This window comes from Orcinus orca, chromosome 1 (assembly GCF_937001465.1).
Source record: "Orcinus orca chromosome 1, mOrcOrc1.1, whole genome shotgun sequence".
Classification (NCBI taxonomy): Eukaryota; Metazoa; Chordata; class Mammalia; order Artiodactyla; family Delphinidae; genus Orcinus; species Orcinus orca.
Window position 1 is genome coordinate 176,888,477 of NC_064559.1, and position 19,373 is coordinate 176,907,849.

The following is a 19,373-nucleotide window of genomic DNA, read 5'->3' on the forward strand; positions in this document are numbered from 1 at the left end:
GCATAAGAGAACCCTTATGCATAACAGAGTGATGAGTGTCTTGGGAGCTCAGAAGAGGAACATCTAATACAGCCTTGGGAAGGGAAGCAGATAAAACATGGAGGTGTGAAATGGGCATAGACTTTGGTATGGGCAGAGTGGAGAGTAATTTTGGGTGCAAGAAGGAGCAGTCAGGACAAGGAAGGGGTTGGAGGGCCCAGAGCATGGAGCGCTATGCCATGGAGTTGGAATTTTACCCTGCAGGCCAGTGGTTCTCACACTTGAGCCTGTATCCAAACCACCTGGAGGGCCATTAAACAGACTGCTGGGCCCACCCCAGAGCTTCTCATTCACAGCCTAAGGTGGAGTCCCCAAATGCATTTCTGACAAGTTTCCAGGTGATACTGATGCTTCTGGAAAGGAGAAAGCACTCTGAGAACTGCTGCGTTTGGACAACGGGGACCCATTAAGCAGGAGAATGAACCAACCAGATGAACCAATCATCACTTTAGGATGAGTCTTTTGGATACAGGTGTGGAGAATGGATTGGAGGGAGGCCTGATTGGATGCAGGGAGATAGGAAGCTGCTGAAATAATCCAAGGAAGACATTTTTAAAAGGGAGAACCACAGATCTGGAGGCTGAATGACTGAATAGAGAAGGCAGAGGAGATGGAAGAATTGAGCCTGCTTCCCAAGATTTGAGCCATGAGTTTGTAAGAATCGAGGACTCTCCCTAGAACTTACCGTTGCGTACGGTACACTGTAAATGCTCACTGAATATGTGCTGACAAGTCGTTCCTTTAAAGTGAGGCAAGGTTGAGTCCACTGGATTTAGAATCAGAAGGTCACTGCCATAGAGGATAGGTTTGGAAGGCAGAGTGGAGAGCGTTGAGAAACAGAAGGGGGAAAACGTGGAGATACGTATCGTGGACAGCTGATGACTCTTCCCAGAAACTTGAAAAAGAAGGGAAGGAGAAAGGGTGAATACCAGCTGAAGAGGGGGCTTTCTTTCTTTTTTTTTTTGCTGCGTCGTGGCATGTGGGATCTTAGTTTCCCGACCAGGGATTGAACCCGTGCCCCCTGCAGTGGAAGCGTGGAGTCTTAACCACTGGACTGCCAGGGAAGTCCCTGGGGCTTTCATTTTTGAGGTGAGAGAAATGAAAAAAAAAAATAGCTGAACAAATTTGTAGATGTGAGAGGAAGATCCAGTAAAGAGGTAAGAAAAGCGATCAGTGAAAATAGACAGTTCCTGAGAAGGTGGGAGGAGATGGCATCCAGAGCTGGGTCTGAGTTCACCTCTACCACTTAACTAGTTGTGTGATCTTAGCAAGTAACTCATCCTCTCTGTGCCTCAGTTTCCTAAACCCCGAGATGGGGATCATAATAGTATCTATCTAACAGGGTCATGGTGAAAACTGAATAAAGGAATTCAAAGAAAGCTGGCAAACTGAAGATCTTAAATGACATCTATGATGAGGATGGTGGAAGGAGGAAGAGGAGGAATAATGACAGGGATCGTGAGGTAAGTAAGCAAGAGGCTCTGGATGACAGTGATGAAGAGGAGCACAGGGGATGATGACGTGAGCCCCCGTCCCTGAGCATCTTTCCTCGTGGGGGAGGAGCGATGGGCAGGATGCAGGAGGGGGAATGTGCAGGGAGTCTTCCTGGCCCTCACAGGGGATAATGGATCTGTGAAAAAGAGCTGTGTCCACTGGCCATGGCTGCAAAGGAAATGGTATCCAGGAGAGCTTGTCTCAGAGGTCTGGAAGGGAGACTGTGGGGTGCGCAGCACCGAGCTGGCTCGGCAGAGGCCTCGTCAAGCAGTAGGAGGCAACGGTGTCTGCCAGCCTCACCATGCTTTCCAGGTGCCCTGCACGGAGTCTCCCCAGAGGCAAGGTTGTGTCCACACCGAGCTCCTGCTAGGCAGAGCCCATCCTAAGGCTCCGCCTCCCTCTCAGGCCTGGACAGAGCACAGGTTTAGGTGCAGATGGATGTTCAGGCCCTGTCTCAGGCCTGGTCCAATAAGGCCTCACATGCGGGGACCTGGTGGCCATTTGCCTTGTGCTAGATTGCTAGCCCAACCCTGCGGCCTTTCACCAGGTGGTCCATGTCTCTCCTTCCTCTAGGCCTGGCCTCTGACCCCCGCTTTTAGGTTACTTCCTAGGTCAGGCCCTACAGTCTAGACAAAGACTTCACTCCCTAGCGCAACTGGGCTTTTCTAATAGCACCACCACCAATAATAATAATAAAATAATAAATAGTACTCATAATTGCCACAGACAGAACTTACTAAGTGTCAAGCACTATGCTAGGTGCTTCTATACTTCATCTTGTTTTACTTTTAAACCAACCCTGAAAGATGGGTAGTACTACTCCTGTTTTATGAAGTCTAAGGGGCCTAGGTGATTTGTCTAAGAACCCAGCTAACAAGTGACAGGGTCTAAATTTAAACCGGAGTCTGTATGACTCCAAGGCCTAAGCTGCTTTCTCCTCTTCAACCACCGTTGTCTCTCAGATTCAAGGGCCCGGTCCCCCTGGGTGTGAAGTGGGGCCCTGGCCGGCCTCTTAGATCCCTCCGCCTTCCCCAAGGAGTGAACAAAAGCTGCAAGGTCAGGCCTGGGTCAAGGCTGTCCAGGGGCCAACCCCTAGCCCTTGTCCTCTCCTCCCCGCCTGCTGGGTTGGAACCACACCCACCAACTCAGCCCAGGCCTCAGGCCCAGAGGCCACTCAGCAGTGAGGCCAGCTTTCCGGGGTTTCCCAAGTGAGGACAAGACGATTGGGAAGGCAGCTCCCCGGGGCTCTGAAGTGCTGGGTCAGCAGCATCCTGGGGCCCGGTGGGGTGTCTGGTAGAGGCAGCGGACACAGCACGAGAAGCTCTGCCTCTCACATGTCCCGTCCTCTCCAGGTCCCAGGGCTCCGTCCTCAGGACCACAGACAGGGCGTCTCCAGCCTTCATCAAACGCCAGGAGGAGGATGCTGAGGGCACAGCCCCTACTACACTGCATTATAACTAGTTCGGGGACTGTCTCTCCCATGAGACTGAGTGACTTTCTGTTTCCAGGGAGCAGCACAGTGACAGCACAGAGAACACCTGACGATGCCTGGCAAATGAGTAAGCGCGTGGAGGGGTGGAGCCAGATGTGCCTCTGAGAAGAACTTCACAAGAGCTGGAGGCCGCCCCTCCCTCCATGGCCCACATATACCTGCATCTCCGTGTCCCCAGCTCCTCCCCTCCCCCTGACCTCAGCTTCCCCGCTCAACAGTCCGCTGGTGCTCCTCTGAGCTGCCCCGAGGCCTGCTGGGAACTCCTCCACCTGCTTGATGACTTGGCCTCCTGGGATCTGAGAGATAAAGGGCCTTTAGAGGTAACTTGTTTAGAGTTAGCTGTGCTACTGCCCAGCGAATCAGGAAATCAAACAGCCACAAATGGTGAAGAGGACAGCTCCCATGTGGATGAAGAAAGCATGGTCAGCTCTAGCACAGGCTGTTTTGGGGCTGTTTGGTCTTCCTTTCCTATATCTTTCCCTTTCTCATACCCTGTCAGGACTCCTGGGAATCAGGAAGTTACACAGGCAGTGAGCGACTGCTCACATAGCGAGCGGCAGGCAGCGGCCCTGACTGAGGCCTAATACCTGTCCCAGCCCTGCCCAGCTAGGCCTTGGCTCCCAAACACAGAGCTGCCTCCTGCCAGAATTCTGCAGGTGAGGCTCCAGACAGGTGCAGAGGGCTCTCCAGTAGCCCAGGGGCTGCATGGTTAGAAACATAACTGCAGGAGCAGGGCAAGCCTGCAGCTGGGCACCAGACAGGAGGGGGCCTGGAGAAGCAGCCTCTCCCACATTTACCTGGGTCTCCGATGCCAGAGAAGTGAAGCAGGGCATGGGAGAGGTCCTGCGAAGGCATTAGCCCTGGGCTTGGGGTGGAGGAGGGCACTAAAGAGGCTTCCAGGGTAACCAAAAGGGCCTGGGCCGGCCCACTCGGGCGAGGCCGTGGGCATCACTGGTTTTCCTCTGGCAGCTCACTCTAAAGGCCCCAATTATCTTTGACTTTGGAGTCAAGGAAGCCTCATGAACTTCAGAGGACTCCTTCCCAGCTCCTCTCTCCCCTTTCCACTCACATCTCCCAACCCTGGGAAGGAGTCCTCACCAAGGACCACGGGGCTGGTCCTAGATCCCTGGGCATGGCCGCGAGGACACAGACATCGGCACAATGAGCGTGTGCCTGAGCACGGCCCACACCTCTTCATCCCAGCTGCTCCAGTTAGTTCCTTGAACAGGCCTGCCACCAAGGCCAGGCCAGGCAGTAAGGTCCTGAGTCTTTCGGGGAGAAGTGAGGCCCTGCTGTCTGCTCCCTGAGTGGCCTGAGTCTTCCAACTCTAGTTGGCTTCCTTCCTTTTCTTCTTTCTTTCCAGACTCCCTTGGATGACTTGTAAGAGTCTTGAATTAACTGTCCTTGATGTTCTTGGAAGGATCATGTGACAACACCCACCTGGCTGGCCCTGACCCACCCTTTGGCCCGGCCTCCTGATATGGGTCGCCTGTCCTATCCCAGTGTGCCCAGCAAGAAGCAGGATCTGGTGTTTGAGCCAATTCCAGATCATTTGTGGTGGCTGGGCATTGAGGGGTGAGAAAAGCAAAGGGGATCAGGGCCCTGCCCTCCAGGAGCTCCTTTGACAGGTGTCGATGAGCAGAGGAAAGGATATGCCAGGAGGGGGTGGGAAGATGGGCAGAAGGCAGGGTGAGGAAGCAGCCCACAGGCTCTCTGGGGTTCCCCAGGGCAGACCCAATTTCCTCCCATTTCTCCCTTAAAGGTGCCTACCTGTGATCCCAATTCTCTTGCCTTCAAGACAAAGAGAAGGGCTCTGAGGACACTAGATGCTCAGGTCCTAGGGTTCTGAAAACGGAGGGGTGCCCCCTCAGCCCCCGCACGCCGCCTACTGTGCATGGGCAGCTGGTTTGCTCGCCGCTGGGGCTGGCTAAGGTCAAACCCTTTCCTCCCCTCTGGGGACGCTGGCTGCCACATTCAGCCTGGCTCTGAGATGGGCTCCCCTTTCCCCACTGGCCCACCTACCTGAATTTCTGGACCTGACTTCTGTCTTCGCTCTCGCTTGCTACCTACTTGACACTGCCTGCACTTGGCCTTGCCTGGGAAAAGGCTGTGGAGTTAAACCAAATTGCACTGAGACGTCCATAGGCAGGAGGAGCTGTTCCAGCCCCCCAGCTCTCCTCTAAACCTCCAGGAAGAACAACTAGCTGCTCACTGTAGGTGGAGCGCTGTCTGTCATCATTCTCCTCTGTAAGAGGCTTGGGTGTTGGAAGATGAATGGCCTGAACTCTGCAGCGCCCCTCCCCTGGGGTGGCTGGTGACAGCTGGTTGAGGGGAGAGGGGGAAGGAGCCTGGACAAGTTGGCCCAGGGCTGAGAGACAGAGGACTCAGGAGGGGCCTCACTGGGTGGTCCAGTAAGGAGCAGTCTGACCCTACTTGGCCGTATAAGCTCTCTTAGAAACGGGCCCAGACCCTTGTCTGCCTAGACCAATAAGTACAGAACCTGGCCATTCCCACAGTGGAACCAGACTCAATGGCAGGTTGGGGACACAACCACGAGTCAGTGGTACAAGCACAGAGTGGAGAGAGGTCAGGACTTACAGGTTTGGGAACTGGCACCCTCAAGCTGAGGGGTCTGCTATCCCTGTGGAATGGCCCCAGGGTCCAAATAAGGCCTTCTTCCCCTGGCTGGGAATGAGGGGGGACCCACACGACCACAGTTAGAGAGACCTCACAGAGGGTAAGAGGGACCTGGGGGGCAAGTAGAAAGTGAGGGCGGGGGTTGTGAAGATCAGCAGTAAAGCTGGGTCTAGCCGGGTGACAGCTTTCCATACCGGGGGGCTGAGGCCAGGGAAGGGCCCACAGGGTCTGCTGAGGAGGCACCTGGGGTCTGGCTAGCGAAGGCTGAGGAGGGACCTGCAGCCTGGGTCTCTGGAGGCAGGTAGCAGATAGCAGGCACAGCAGCTCCAGGAGTCTGGCCAGTGGCCTTGGCATCTCCTGGCCTCTCTGCCCCCTGGTTGCATCTGGGTCCTTGATGCCTCTTTTGAAAGGTTCCTACTTGTTCTCTGCCTGGTTCAGGGAAAGGGGGCTGACTGGGAAGCTGGGCAGGGCCAGGGCAAGAGGGGAAGGAGCTGCGGCACAGGGAGCTCACCACTCTCTCCTTGTAGACGATGTACTTCAACCACTTGAAGTCCTGCCACTTGAAGCCAGCGAGGACAAAGAGAGAATCCCGTTCGTATTGCTCGGGCCGCTGCATGGCACCCTCAGGGTAGGTGATGCGCAGCGTAGTCTTGCTGCCCACGTCCTTCTCAAAGCCTTTCACTGGTGCTGAGTTCAGTCTGCAGAGAGTGGGCCCAGTCAGAGACTGCCTTGGGCTCACTGCATGTGGTCTGTAGGCCTGCGTGTGGGGAGGCACCATGACCCCAGAATACCCCAGATGCAGAGGACAGGGAGCCCAGGCCTTGGGCTTTCCGTTCCAAAGCCCTCCAACCCAGGGTTCTTCTTGAGGCTTCTACTGACCTCCAGCCCAATGGGCCAGATGGACAGACAGTTCTCAGTGGGCTCAGGGACCAGGACATGAAGGTGCCTGAGGCACTGCTTTGAGGAGCTCACCTGACCACAATGTCGTAGTCATCAATTCGTGACCCCAGAGACTTGTTGGCAAGGACACCTCCATTGCCCACGATGATGCAGCGGCGGCAGCTGAGGCTGAGGGGACAGACGCAGAGACCTCTGGAGAGCTGTCCACCAGGTCTCCTCTCCCCCTGCCCCTTTGGCCCCTGACCCCATGCCCTTGACCAGGCACGGGCTGGGACAGAGGAGGCAGACCAGTGAGGTTCTGGCAGCATTTCTGAGAGGCCGGAACCACGCTGCGGAGAGCTGGGCCACTCAGGGCTCTCAGATACCCCTGGTCCCTGACACTTCTCCAGGGAAACATGGGTGTGGAAGGGGCTTGGGCACTAGCTCTGGGGTGGTGAGGAAGGAGCTCTGGTAAGATGGCATTCTGGGTTAAAGACTCCCCAAGGGTTAGTGGGTTTGGGCCGCCTTCAGAGGAGAGGGAAAAGTGGGCTGAGCTTGAGGGCTACGCTAGAGAAGCAAGAACAGAGGAATGAGCCTGGAGGCTCCAGACTCAAGGCTGGACTTATTTTTAACTCAGAAGCCCCCATGCACCCAGTAGCCAGCTGAGAACCCTACTCACTTTGCTTCTCGCACCTCTGACCCTGGGGCTTCCCCCACCTAGGGTCTGTTGGCTTCAGAGCTGTCACTGCCTCCTGGATTTAAGCCCCTTCAGCTGCCCCAGCACCCAGCCACTCAGTCCCAGTGCTGAGCTGATCCCAGCCCAGGACGTTCAGTTCTTACCCTCAGATCTCTGCTGCCTGAGGACTGAGATGTCCTGCCAACTGCTTATAGCCCACGGGGGTGGCCAGTCCAGTGCGGTGGCCCCACTTCCCTGCTCACCCACCCCAGTGTGTATGCGTGTGTGGGTGTGTGGGTGTGCTGGAGAATCTGCCCAGGTCCAGGGAAGGCCAGCTGGGCCTCAGCCCCTCTGCACACGCTGGGCAGCCGAGGCGCAGGATACTGGGCAGCGAGTGGCTCACCTGTCCAAGGCAGGGGTCAGGCGGTACTCTTTGGTGACGGACAAGATGGCTTTGATCAGATTATCTGTGGACAGAGGAGGGAGGCAACTGTTAGAGGGTCACTTAAGGGTTCCCATGAGATGTTTGCTGATGAGCCGATTTGAAGGCACGTGGTCCTGGGGCTAGGGTGGACGTGAAGGTTGGGGAGGGAGCTCCGGACACAAGGCTGGGCCACTGGCCTAACTTTCTCCCTGAGATAGGAGATGGAGGCAGGAGAAGAGGCGGCACACACATCTCTGCCTGGAGCCAGCCCCCGGCACCCGCGCACAGCTCCTTCCTCAGGCTTCCCTGGCCCTTCCCTGGCAGTCTCAGCTGGCTGTCGGAGGCTCTGCCGTCAGGCCCTGGGACATGCGCCCCCAGGCGTGGGCCTTGCCTGGCAGCTGGGGCATCTCAGTGTCCCCCAGAATGGCAATGCCAGTCAGAGGCAGAGACCATGTGCTCACTTCTGTGCCTCCACCAAGCAGACACCAGGAAGCAAACAAGGAGCCAACCAGTGGTGAAGAGCTAGAGTGCTCCCAGCCAGCTCCCCGGGCCAGGCCACTCCGCCTCATTTTCTGATACCATCTTCCCCTCCCTTCCTCCCTCTAACACTGCTGACCTCTAATCCTGTTCTTGCCAGGCTGTCTCTACCTCCTTACCTCTTCAAGCCCTGTGGCCTGGCATCTGCCCACCTGCACTCCGCTCAGGCTGCCCCTCAGCAAGGGCCCCGTGACCTCTGTGCTCTCAGATCCTGTGACCATATTCAGACCTCATTCTTCTTGACCTCTCTCTGGTTTTGGCAATGATGACTGCTCTCCTTTCAAACTCTGGTATAATGAGAGCATTATAATATAACAGATAATGGTATCAGCCTCGGACTCAAATCCTGGCTCTGCTGCTTATGAGCTCTGTGACCTTCGATAAATCGCTTACGTTCTTTGAGCTTTAGTTTCCTCATCTTCCAAATGAAGATGGTAATTCCTGCTGTGTAGAATTGTTAGGAAGACAAAAAGGTAATGTACATAAAGACCTAAAGATAAGTAAGTCGGTACAATCACAGTGAAAAGCATCTTAATATCAAGTAAAGATGTAGCTGTGCATAGACTAAAATCTTGCAACTCTACTCCTAGGTGGAGAGCATCAGAAAACTCACACATTTGTTTAAGGAGACTTGTACAAGAATGTTCATTGCAGAACTGTTGGTAATAGCGAAATGTTGGAGGCAACCTAAAAGTCCACCGAAGGAGGGCTTCCCTGGTGGCGCAGTGGTTGAGAGTCCGCCTGCCGATGCAGGGGACACGGGTTCGTGCCCCGGTCCGGGAAGATCCCACATGCCGTGGAACGGCTGGGCCCGTGAGCCATGTTCGCTGAGCCTGTGCGTCCGGAGCCTGTGCTCCGCAACGGGAGAGGCCACAACAGTGAGAGGCCCTCATACCGAAAAAAAAAAAAAAAAAAAAAAAAAAGTCCACCGAAGGAAAATAGATTAAATGTGGTACATGGAATACTACACAGCAGTTGCAAAATCAGTGACCTAGAGTTATGTGTGCCAATACAGATACATCTGAAAAGCGTAAGCAAAAAAATCAATTTGAAAAATACACACACACAAGTACGATATACGATACTGCTTGTAAAGTGCAAAAACCATGCCATATATATATATATTTTTTTTGGACCGGGGCACGAACCCGTGTCCCCTGCATCGGCAGGCGGACTCTCAACCACTGCGCCACCAGGGAAGCCCATCCATGCCGTGTTTTAAACAGATATATAAATATGCTGTAGAAATATATAAACAGGCATGGAATGACAACCAGGATACTGGTCTCCTGGAGAAGGCGGGGAACGGAGGGGGACGGGCTACACAGAGCTTGAGTCGTATCTCACGTTTTATTTCCGAAGCTGGGTACGAGAGTACGTGGGTGCTCATTATATTATTTTTTATGCTTTTTTATATGCCTGAAATACTTCATGTAAAGAAAGGATGCCTCTGAAATTAAACACAGCAACCTCATAATTTTTTTTAAAAGATGGACTGGACGACACTGTCAGATGCAGCCAAGATGTCAAGTTAGGGAATGAAAAGCATCCTTTGGATCTCCTGGGGGCACTGAGCAGTTTCACTGAAGTGGTGAGGGGAGAAGATATTCTTCAAGAGTAAATGGTGAGTAAGAGGAGACAGTTGGCACGGGCAATCTTTCTAGAAGTCGCATGAGAAAGCGTAAGGAAACAAACCTTGAAGGAAATGTTCTGTACTAAGTGCCTTCAGATACACTTCATGGTGGGCCTCGGGGAAGGTCACAGATCCCTTCCTTTTCCCGCCTCCAATTTCACGTCTAAGGAAAAGCGTACTGCTGCTCACTGGCCAAGGCCAAGGGTGTGGACTGGGCTTTTGTTTTCTAGGAGGGGAACCTGAGCAGAATGGTCATAAAGTGTGGGGTGCTTTTTCTTGCTGGATGGTGGGCTGTGTATCGGGCTTTCCTGCCCTTCATGGCTTAGCAGGATCCGAATCTTGAGTGAGGATTTAGGAGAAAAGTTAGGCTGCTTGGCTACCTGCACCCATGAAAAAGGAGTTCTTCATGGGGTTCAACCCAACCCATGAGATTTGTCCTTGGAGGCTGAAGGTCAAAGCTCCAGTTCAAGAGTATCCTTTTGCTGGCCACTGTCTTTTTTTCAGGGAGGGGTGGGCCAGCTAAGTAGAGGGTTCAGGCGTTCTTGAGTCTGCTGGCCAAATGATATCACCCCTTTAACCGTTATCTTATTTAATTCTGACCACAACCTAATACAGTGGTATTATTCTCTCCATTTAACTGATGAAGAAACTAAAGCAAAACATGTTAGTAACTTGTCCATGGTCACAGCTAATAAAGAGGTAGTACTGCGACCGGAGCCTTCTATGTCTGACGCTAAAGCTGAAACTCTACCATGCCATGAAATAGGGCAGTAACTTGACACGGAAAGAGAACTGTAAAACTCTCAGGGATGGGAAAGTCTTATGTCAGGAACTGCATGGGTGAGGTCCTTGAGGCAATAGAAGGGGACAGTTCTGAGAGTATAGGGGGAAAGGTTAGCCTTGGACAGGATAAAAAAGGACTGGAGGGGAGGCTAGGTTAAGGTGAAAAAAATCAGAAGGGGATGATGGAGGGCCCTGGGGGCAGCCGTCTGGATGGCCTCTATTTTCTCTGGGATTTCCCCCCTCATATCTAGTCCTCTAGCACTGCTGTCTCTGGCACCCGTTTTGTGTGATCTCACAGCACAGTGTTCTTCCCTCATCAGAGTCCTTACTGCACTCCAAGTACCTGTGTCTGCATTAGACTGGAACTTTTTGAGGAGAGGAACCACATCTGTCTACTCCACGGTTGTGTACCTAGCCCCCCGCAAAGTGGTGGTTTCTGAGTAAACATTCCACTAAAGAAGTAAGAAAAAAGGAAGGACAGGAAAGAGGGAGAGAAGGTAGGGCATTGTTGAGAGGGGTGGATTCCCAGCAGGGAGACTTCTGAGGGTACAGCCCTGTCCTGACACTGGGGAGGTAGCTTGGGGGATGAGATGTTAATGTAAAGTGGGGCAGGGTTCCCAACATACCTTGACCTTTGATCCCAAAAGGCGGCACAAATTCCCGGATCCTAGCCCACTTGCGGAAGGAGTCATCCAGGAACATGGGTGCTGGCTTGGAGAACCTGGAACACAACAGGGCTGTTGAGAGTCCCAAAGTGCACTGGGCTGCAGTGCTAAGTGGCTTTCTGTCCATCTGCCTTGGCTGTGGGTCCGCCAGAAGCCATCCTCCATGTGCCAGCATCTCCTCCCCAATCCAGCCTGCACACTGGGTAGCTGCTGTGCGGGGTCTGACAGATCCGGTTCAGTGGAGCCTGAGTGTGGAGGAGCAGGCCTGGCCAGTCCTTATGGGGCCAGCTGTAGGAGTGGAGAGGCAAGATGCGCACAGCAGGATCAGCATCTCAGAGCGAGAAGCTCCCTGGGAGGTTAGCCACGTGCGCATCCATCAAATAGTCACTGCTGCCCACGCTGTTCCTGCAATCTGGGAACACGGAGATGAGACGCTGTCCAGTGAGCAGAAAAATACCCCAAAATGCAGCCCGTGCAGAGAGACAGAATTTGGGAGAGAATTCTGGGAGGTGGACCACCCAGGGTGAGGAGGAAGGAGAATTCACGGTGAGAGGGCAAAGCAGGTGAACAGTCATAGGAGTTAGAGGTTTGACAGAAGAAAAAAAATCACAGTATCCTGCAGCGGGGAGGCTTCAGACAAGCAGAAGCCTGAGCACTTTTGCTGGCAGAGAGGAGGACGGAGAGAACGCCAAGCTCCACAGGAGGTGGCGGAGGGACAAGGAGTTTACGGGTAGGGGGAGTTTTGGTCTGGAGGAAAGATGGGAGGGAAAAGGGGGAGAGAAGGAGTCATGCGGTGATGCCAAGTTGTGGAGAGAAAAGGCAAGCCTTGCTCTTCTTGGGAAACCGAGGAGTGGCAGGGCAGGGGGGAGGCGGGGGGGTGGGGGATGGCATCAGAGGGTTGCAGAAGGAAGTGAGGGCAGAGTGAGAAGGGACAGGAGGAACCAAGCTCTTCAGAGATGCTGGGACAGCACGATTTCACTTGGAACCTAGCACCCTGATTTTGAGACCTTTCAGGTAACCTAGCAGCCCGGGAGATGGCCAGCACCTGGTCACTTCCTGTGTGTTGACCTTGTTGTGGGGTGTGCTTAGGGCCTTCCTGGCTGAGAACGAAGGTGTGGAGGCCTAGGCCTCTATGGCTGACTCTTGTTTCTAACAGCCTGAATCAGCCCACTGAAAAACTGAAGACTGGAGGAGGGGCCCTCCCAGCCCAGAAGCTGGAACTCACCGTCCCCCAATGAACTCTAACCTCAGCATCCATTTCTCATTCCCATCATCACTAACACCATTACAATCACCAGACCAGGGGGAATAACAGCACTAATCACTTGGAGGTCTATCATTACTAGAGGTTTTGAAGTGAACTTGAAAGAGGCAGAAAACTTTCAGTGCTGCTCCCTCCCCATCCCTTGCTGCTAGGAAGAAACTGTCAACACGTGATAGCGTGGGAGGGCTATTCCCGCACAGCCGCTTCTTCTGGCCTTCTGAGTTAGCACACTTCTCCTCTGTGTAGAAGGGTCACTCATGTTTCTCATACCTAGTACACATAATCTAAGTGAATTAATACATTTGATGTTTTACCAGAGGCCCCGAGGATTCTGACCAGAGTCCACAAGGTACCTGGATAAGCCTGGGGCAAGAACCTCTCCTGTGTCAGGACTGAGCTTATGAAAGTTTTGCAGTTTCTCAGTCAGGCATGGACATGATTTTATCTGCCTCCCAATAGGTACTGCATGTCATATGCTAGCAAAATCTCCTAAGATCTAGCCAAATGGTCTCAACACATTTTTTCCTTGTCTTCTCTCTTCCTCCATCTTTCAGCTGATGAGAAAGTTCATTATATTAATTTTTACTTAACCCCCCCCCCACCCCTTATTGGGCTTCCCTGGTGGCACAGTGGTTAAGAATCTGCTTGCCTGGGCTTCCCTGGTGGCGCAGTGGTTGAGAGTCCGCCTGCCGATGCAGGGGACACAGGTTCGTGCCCCGGTCCGGGAAGATCCCACATGCCGTGGAGCAGCTGGGCCCATGAGCCATGGCCGCTGAGCCTGCACATCTGGAGCCTGTGCTCCGCAACGGGAGAGGCCACAGCAGTGAGAGGCCCGCGTACCGCAAAAAAAAAAAAAAAAAAAAAAAAAAAAAGAATCCGCCTGCCAATGCAGAGGACACGGATTCAAGCCCTGGTCCAGGAAGATCCCACATGCCATGGAGCAACTAAGCCCGTGCGCCACAACTACTGAGCCTGCGCTCTAGAGCCCGCAAGCCACAACTACTGAGCCCGTGTGCCACAACTACTGAAGCCTGCATGCCTAAAGCCCATGCTCCGCAACGAGAAGCCACCGCAATGAGAAGCCTGTGCACCACAAGGAAGAGTAGCCCCCACTTGTCACAACTAGAGAAAACCCACACGCAGCTACAAAGACCCAACACAGCCAAAAATAAATAAATAAAATAAATAAAATTTTTAAAAACGCCTCATTTTTGGCGCTTATAAAGTGTTAATTTTGGAAAAAAATACAGATAGGCGCGCGCACACACACACACACACACACACGTAAAAAATACTCATAATCCTACAACACAGAGACAATTAACCTTTGGTATATATCCATACTGACTTTCCTTTTCCCATATTATTTTTTAGATTGTGCTGTAGACTACTTTTTTCACTTTATAATATTATGAAAATATTGCTATGCAAATGGACAGAACAAGAACCATAAGCGGCTGGTAACCTGATTAAAAATGACTTCCCAAAATCAAATGTACAAGGATACACAAATGGAAAAATACCCTGAAACCATTTGATTTTATATTTATATCTCTTTTCTCGTAAGCTGATATCCTTGTTTATAGTGATAGTAACATAATTATTTGCTTTATCCTAATATATCCACACATATAGATACATATATAAAATATGTAGAATAGTTTCAGAATAAAAACACCAGTATTATTACTAATACTACCATTACTAAAAATTATTTAGGGAATACCCCCCAGAGAAATACAGATAAATTACTTTGCTTTTGCAGAATTATTTTGGAATAATCCTGCTGAGTTTACTTTGTCAGCAATACATAGTTAAGTTCATTTGTTTCATTCTGTTTTTGCTTCTAGAGTTTGCTTACCCCTCATATTAATTTAACTTTGTTTTATGATGATATAAAACTATAGGGCTTCCCTGGTGGCGCAGTGGTTGAGAGTCCGCCTGCCGATTCAGGGGACACGGGTTCGTGCCCCGGTTCGGGAAGATCCCACATGCCGTGGAGCGGCTGGGCCTGTGAGCCATGGCCGCTGAGCCTGTGCGTCCGGAGTCTGTGCTCCACAACGGGAGAGGCCACAACAGTGAGAGGCCCGCATACCACAAAAAACAAACAAACAAACAAAAAAAACCACTATAGAATTCCAAAATTAAATTCACAAAGCAAGATACATTCAGAGAAGTCAAACTTTCATTTCTGTGTCCAACTCCTGTTACTTTTATTCCTGTATAGTATTCATTTTTATTAGTTTTTATTTTTTCCTCTTTTTTTTTTTTTGGTATAAGCAAATACATAATATGTGTATGTGAATTCCTAGTCCCTTCTTCTTCTTCTTTTTTTTTTTAATTGGGGTATAGTTGCTTTACAATGTTGTGTTACTTTTTGCTGTATAATGAAGTGAATCATCTATATGTATACATATATCCCCTCCCTCTTGGACCTCCCTCTCACCCTCCATCCCCCATCCCAACTATCTAGGTCACCACAGAGCACTGAGCTGAGCTCCCTGCGCTATATAGCAGGTTCCCACTAGCTATCTGTTTTACACATGGCAGTGCGCATACGTCAATCCCAATCTCCCAATTTATCCCACACCCCACAGCCCGTGTCCACATGTCTGCTCTGTATGTCTGCGTCTCTACTCCTGCCCTGTAAATAGGTTCATCTGTACCATTTTTCTAGATTCCACAAATATGTGTCAATATACAGTATTTGTTTTTCTTTTTCTGACTTACTTCACTCTGTATGACAGACTCTAGGTCCATCCACATCTCTACAAATGACCCAGTGTTGTTCCTTTTTTATGGCTGAGTAATATTCCATTGTATATATGTACCACATCTTCTTTATCCATACATCTATATTCAATAAAAAGGTAACGTATACAGTTTTACCTTTTGATTTTTTTCACTATACAATATATCCTGGTAATTACTGCACAGCAGTAGAGGTATATACTTGATTATACTCCATTATGGTTATGTACATATATCATTCAATCAGTCCCCTGGGTGGTTTCCAGTCTGTTGTAGAGTAGGTACCACTAACAGTGGTTACAGTGAATAACTTCATGCATATATCTTTTCTATTTGCCAATGTATCTTTGGAATAGATTCCTAGAAGTGGGTTTGCTGGATCAAAGGGAAAATGCATATATATAATTTTGCTCCATATTGCCAAACTCCCCTCCACCAGGATCACACCGTTTCACATTACCCACCAGCAACAAATGACAGTGTCGTTTTCGCCACAGCCTCACCAACAGAGTATACTGTCGAACATTTCAATTTTGCCAGTCTGACAGGAGAGGAACAGTATCTCAGTGTGGTTTTAATTTGCATTTCTTTTACTGTGTGTGGAATTGAACACTGTCTTATATATGGAAGGGCCATTTGTGAATTTTTCTATGAATTTTGTTCATATCTCTTGCCCATTTTTCCAAAAGGTTATGGGTTTTTTCTTTTTTCCCCTAGCTTTATTATGATATAATTGACTATAACTGATATATAACACTGTATAAGTTTAAGGTGTACAACATGTTTTCATACACATATGTGACAATATGATTACTACTACAGTACTAGCTAACAATCTTCTCTTTTTTTTTAAAGCTCTTTATATATTAAATACATAAACCCTCTGAGATACGGTTACAAATATATCTCTATTGAGATATAAATTGAGTTTATTTATTCACTTGGCTTGTGGTGTTTTCCTTTCTTGCTTTCTTTTTCCCCCTTTTTTACAACAGATTTTTTAAAAAAGTGTAGTCAAAGGGAATTCCCTGGCAGTCCAGTGGTTAGGACTTGACGCTTTCACTGCCAAGGGTCCAGGTTTGATCTCTGGTTGGGGAACTAAGATCCAGCAGGCCGTGCAGCATGGCAAAAAAAAAAAAAAAAGTTGGGACTTCCCTGGTAGCGCAGTGGTTAAGAATCTGCCTGCTAATGCAAGGGACACAGGTTCGCGCCCTGGTCCAGGGAGATCCCACATGCCGCGGAGCAACTAAGCCCACGAGCCACAATTACTGAAGCCCACGCGCCTAGAGCCCTGCTCTGCAACAAGAGAAGCCACTGCAATGAGAAGGCAGCGTACCACAATGAAGAGTAGCCTCCGCTCGCCAAAACTAGAGAAAGCCCGCGCGCAGCAATGAAGACCCAACACAGGCAAAAATAAATAAATAATTTTTTTTAAAAAGGGTCAAATTTATCAATCTTTTCCCTTATTGATTCTGGGTTTTGAGTTTTAGTTTAAAAAGTTTTCTTCATTCCCAGGTTATATTCTTTCCTGGTTAGAATCCCATCCACCTCTTTAGTCTCTCTCTTGCCAGGATGCTATACCCTCTTGTTCCATTGTCTTTTTGTCCCATCCATAAAGCAAAACCCAATCAGAGATTAATCGAATCCTACACTCTTGCACTTTATATACTCAGAGTGCTGCTAGAAAACACACACACACACAGACTGGTGCCACTACAAATTCATGGACTGAGCCTTAGTTGGACCCTCACCTTTGCTCAGCAGCTATTCCAAACCTTCTCCACTCTCCATAAACTCTCTATCCTTTTCCCACTTTATCTAAGCAGATATCTCTTCTTTTTTCTCACTTCACAGACAAAACCAAGCCAATCAGATAGGAACTCCTTCAGCTTCTTACTTCCTTCCCCCACCCTAGACCCATTAAAGCTGATCTCTCCATCACACTATGCAGTCCACTCCTGTTTGTTTCCCCCTAAGCATACAGCAAGCTCAGGTCTCTCCTACATGAGAACAAACAAACTCAATAAACTTTCCTGACCACGTACCCATGCTACCAGTCTCTCTCTCTATCCTTTCACGGCAAAACCTCGATAAAGAGCAGTGGCTATTCTGTCTCAACTTCCTCATCTCCTATTCACTCCTCGACCTACTGCAATCTGGATTTTACTCCTCTGAGACTAGTTGTGTCCTACCAACCATGCACTATTTGTAGCTCCCTGAACATGCCAGTCTTCATGCATTTACACATGCAGTCTCTGCCTGAAATGTACCCCTGTCACCCTTCCCTGTATTCCCCAATCCCTTCCCTCTCTATTTGCCTGGAAAATCCCTTCTCATTCTTTAAGTTCAGATGCTGCTTCCTCTGGACAGCCTTCCCCCAGGAGGTGGCTCAGTGCCTGCAGAGGCCCTGGAAGCTGAGCGGGGAGGGCCATAAACAACAGGAAATGGGGTGTGGTGATGGTAGAGGTGGTGTATGTGTGTGTGTTTGTGTTAATTCTGCAGGCCGTCTGGGCAGAGCCCCATGCTACACCTGGAAGAGAATTCAGGGGCTTCTGTCCAGAGGCCAGTGTGTCAGTTTGGGGGCCCAGCCAGGGTGGAGGTGGCCCTTGAGGTGCAGAATAACTGGCCAGACTAGCAGGGGTGTGCGACGCCTGACCTGCTTGCCTTGGCCAAGGGGGTAGTGGGGCAGGGTGGGGCAGGCTCCAGCAGACAGGCCCCAGCTCGCCAGCTCTGCATACAAAGCAGCCTTGGGATCAGGTTTCAGGAGGGTGTGTGTGTGAGTGCGTGAGAAGGAACAGGGGAAGGAGGAGGCAGAAGTTGTACGGGGACCTGTGCGTCTTTTCTTCTTGGATCCTAGAGCATAGCAATGTGGAGAGCTGAGGCTCTAGGAGGGTACATGCTAAGGGTGGGTCTGACCCCTGTGCCTCTCATAACAAGGCTGGACCCCAGGACCCATGAGGCTGCCCTGCCCACAGGTCTACAAACTGAGAGAGGACGATGACTCGGCACGATGGTCAGTCTGCCAGCCAGGATGGGCAACCCAGGACCCCTCAAAGGGATCTCTTAGTTCATTTAATGCCCAGCAGTGTGGCTGAGGTGAAGTGTAGAAGGTGAATGTCCCCAATTCTGGTTCGCCCACCTAAACCATTTCCTAAGGCCCAGAACATCAAGCCTGTGCCCAGAGACCAGCAGGAAAGCTAACTGAGTCTTACTAACTGGGAGGGGAGTAGTTCTTTGTGGTACCAGCAGACACAGAGTAGGATCTTCCTCCTAGTTCCCACCATCCCAACTGCAAAAGGTGCCTCCAGAGGCTTCCCTGGTGGCGCAGTGGTTGAGAGTCCGCCTGCCGATGCAGGGGACACGGGTTCGGGCCCCGGTCCGGGAAGATCCCACATGCCGCGGAGCGGCTGGGCCCGTGAGCCATGGCCGCTGAGCCTGCACGTCCGGAGCCTGTGCTCCGCAACGGGAGAGGCCACAGGGGTGAGAGGCCCGCGTACCGCAAAAAAAAAAAAAAAAGAAAAAGGTGCCTCCAGATGTGGGTTTGCTGGATTAGGGCAACACACAGTTTCAGCTCTCCATCTGTGCCTGTTTGGTTGTGTGGCCAGCCTTCTGGCCACAAGAGCCCAAGCAGCCCAGGAGACAAGAGGAAGGCAGAGCCCAGTAGTGGGTCCCGAGACCAGGGGCCACAGCACATCAGTCTGCCAGATTCAGCCACAGGCCTTGGCCCAAAATGAGTGAGACTGTCATCCAGTAGGGTGAAAGCCAAACCGCAGAGATCCTCCTTTCCAGAACCTGCTCTGGGAAGCGGTGGGGTGGATGAAGCAGAGGGACACACGTTTTCTAGAATCTACCTGTTCTTGTTTGGGATCTCGCTGTGGCAGCCCCACCATAAATGGCCCTGCACAGTAAGACCTTGGTATATGTCCAAGCAAACAAGATAAGCACTTTGTCAATACCTTGTCCAGCTTATGTCTTGCTGCCCCTTCTCTTGCTGACCCACCTGAATGGGTCCCATGAGAGAGCAGAAGTCTGAGGAGAAAGGGTCATGAATATGCAGGGCAGGTGAGTCTATATCCTGCGAGAAGAGGCAGAGAAGACA

At 50.9% G+C, this 19,373-nt stretch overlaps 1 protein-coding gene and 1 long non-coding RNA gene across 5 annotated transcripts in view; one reads left to right on the forward strand and one right to left on the reverse strand.

Moving 5' to 3' along the window:
* ST3GAL3 (ST3 beta-galactoside alpha-2,3-sialyltransferase 3) overlaps positions 1-19,373 on the reverse strand; it is a 236,808-nt gene that overhangs the window by 16,811 nt on the left and 200,624 nt on the right. For all 3 annotated transcript variants that reach the window (XM_049694077.1, XM_004266322.4, XM_033421903.2), the window contains 4 exons: positions 11,221-11,315; positions 7,621-7,684; positions 6,635-6,730; positions 6,174-6,360 (listed from right to left, as the gene is read on the reverse strand). In XM_049694077.1, coding sequence (XP_049550034.1) covers positions 6,174-6,360; positions 6,635-6,730; positions 7,621-7,684; positions 11,221-11,315 — 442 coding nt within the window. The remainder of the gene's footprint in view (positions 1-6,173; positions 6,361-6,634; positions 6,731-7,620; positions 7,685-11,220; positions 11,316-19,373) is intronic.
* LOC117200124 (uncharacterized) lies at positions 2,892-13,404 on the forward strand. Of its 2 annotated transcripts, XR_004481560.2 has the most exons (4): positions 2,892-3,345; positions 6,190-6,290; positions 9,669-11,054; positions 12,416-13,404. It is a non-coding gene; the product is annotated as an uncharacterized LOC117200124 (long non-coding RNA). The 2 variants fall into 2 exon arrangements; XR_004481559.2 differs by lacking the exon at positions 12,416-13,404 and having other exon boundaries at positions 2,893-3,345; positions 9,669-11,227.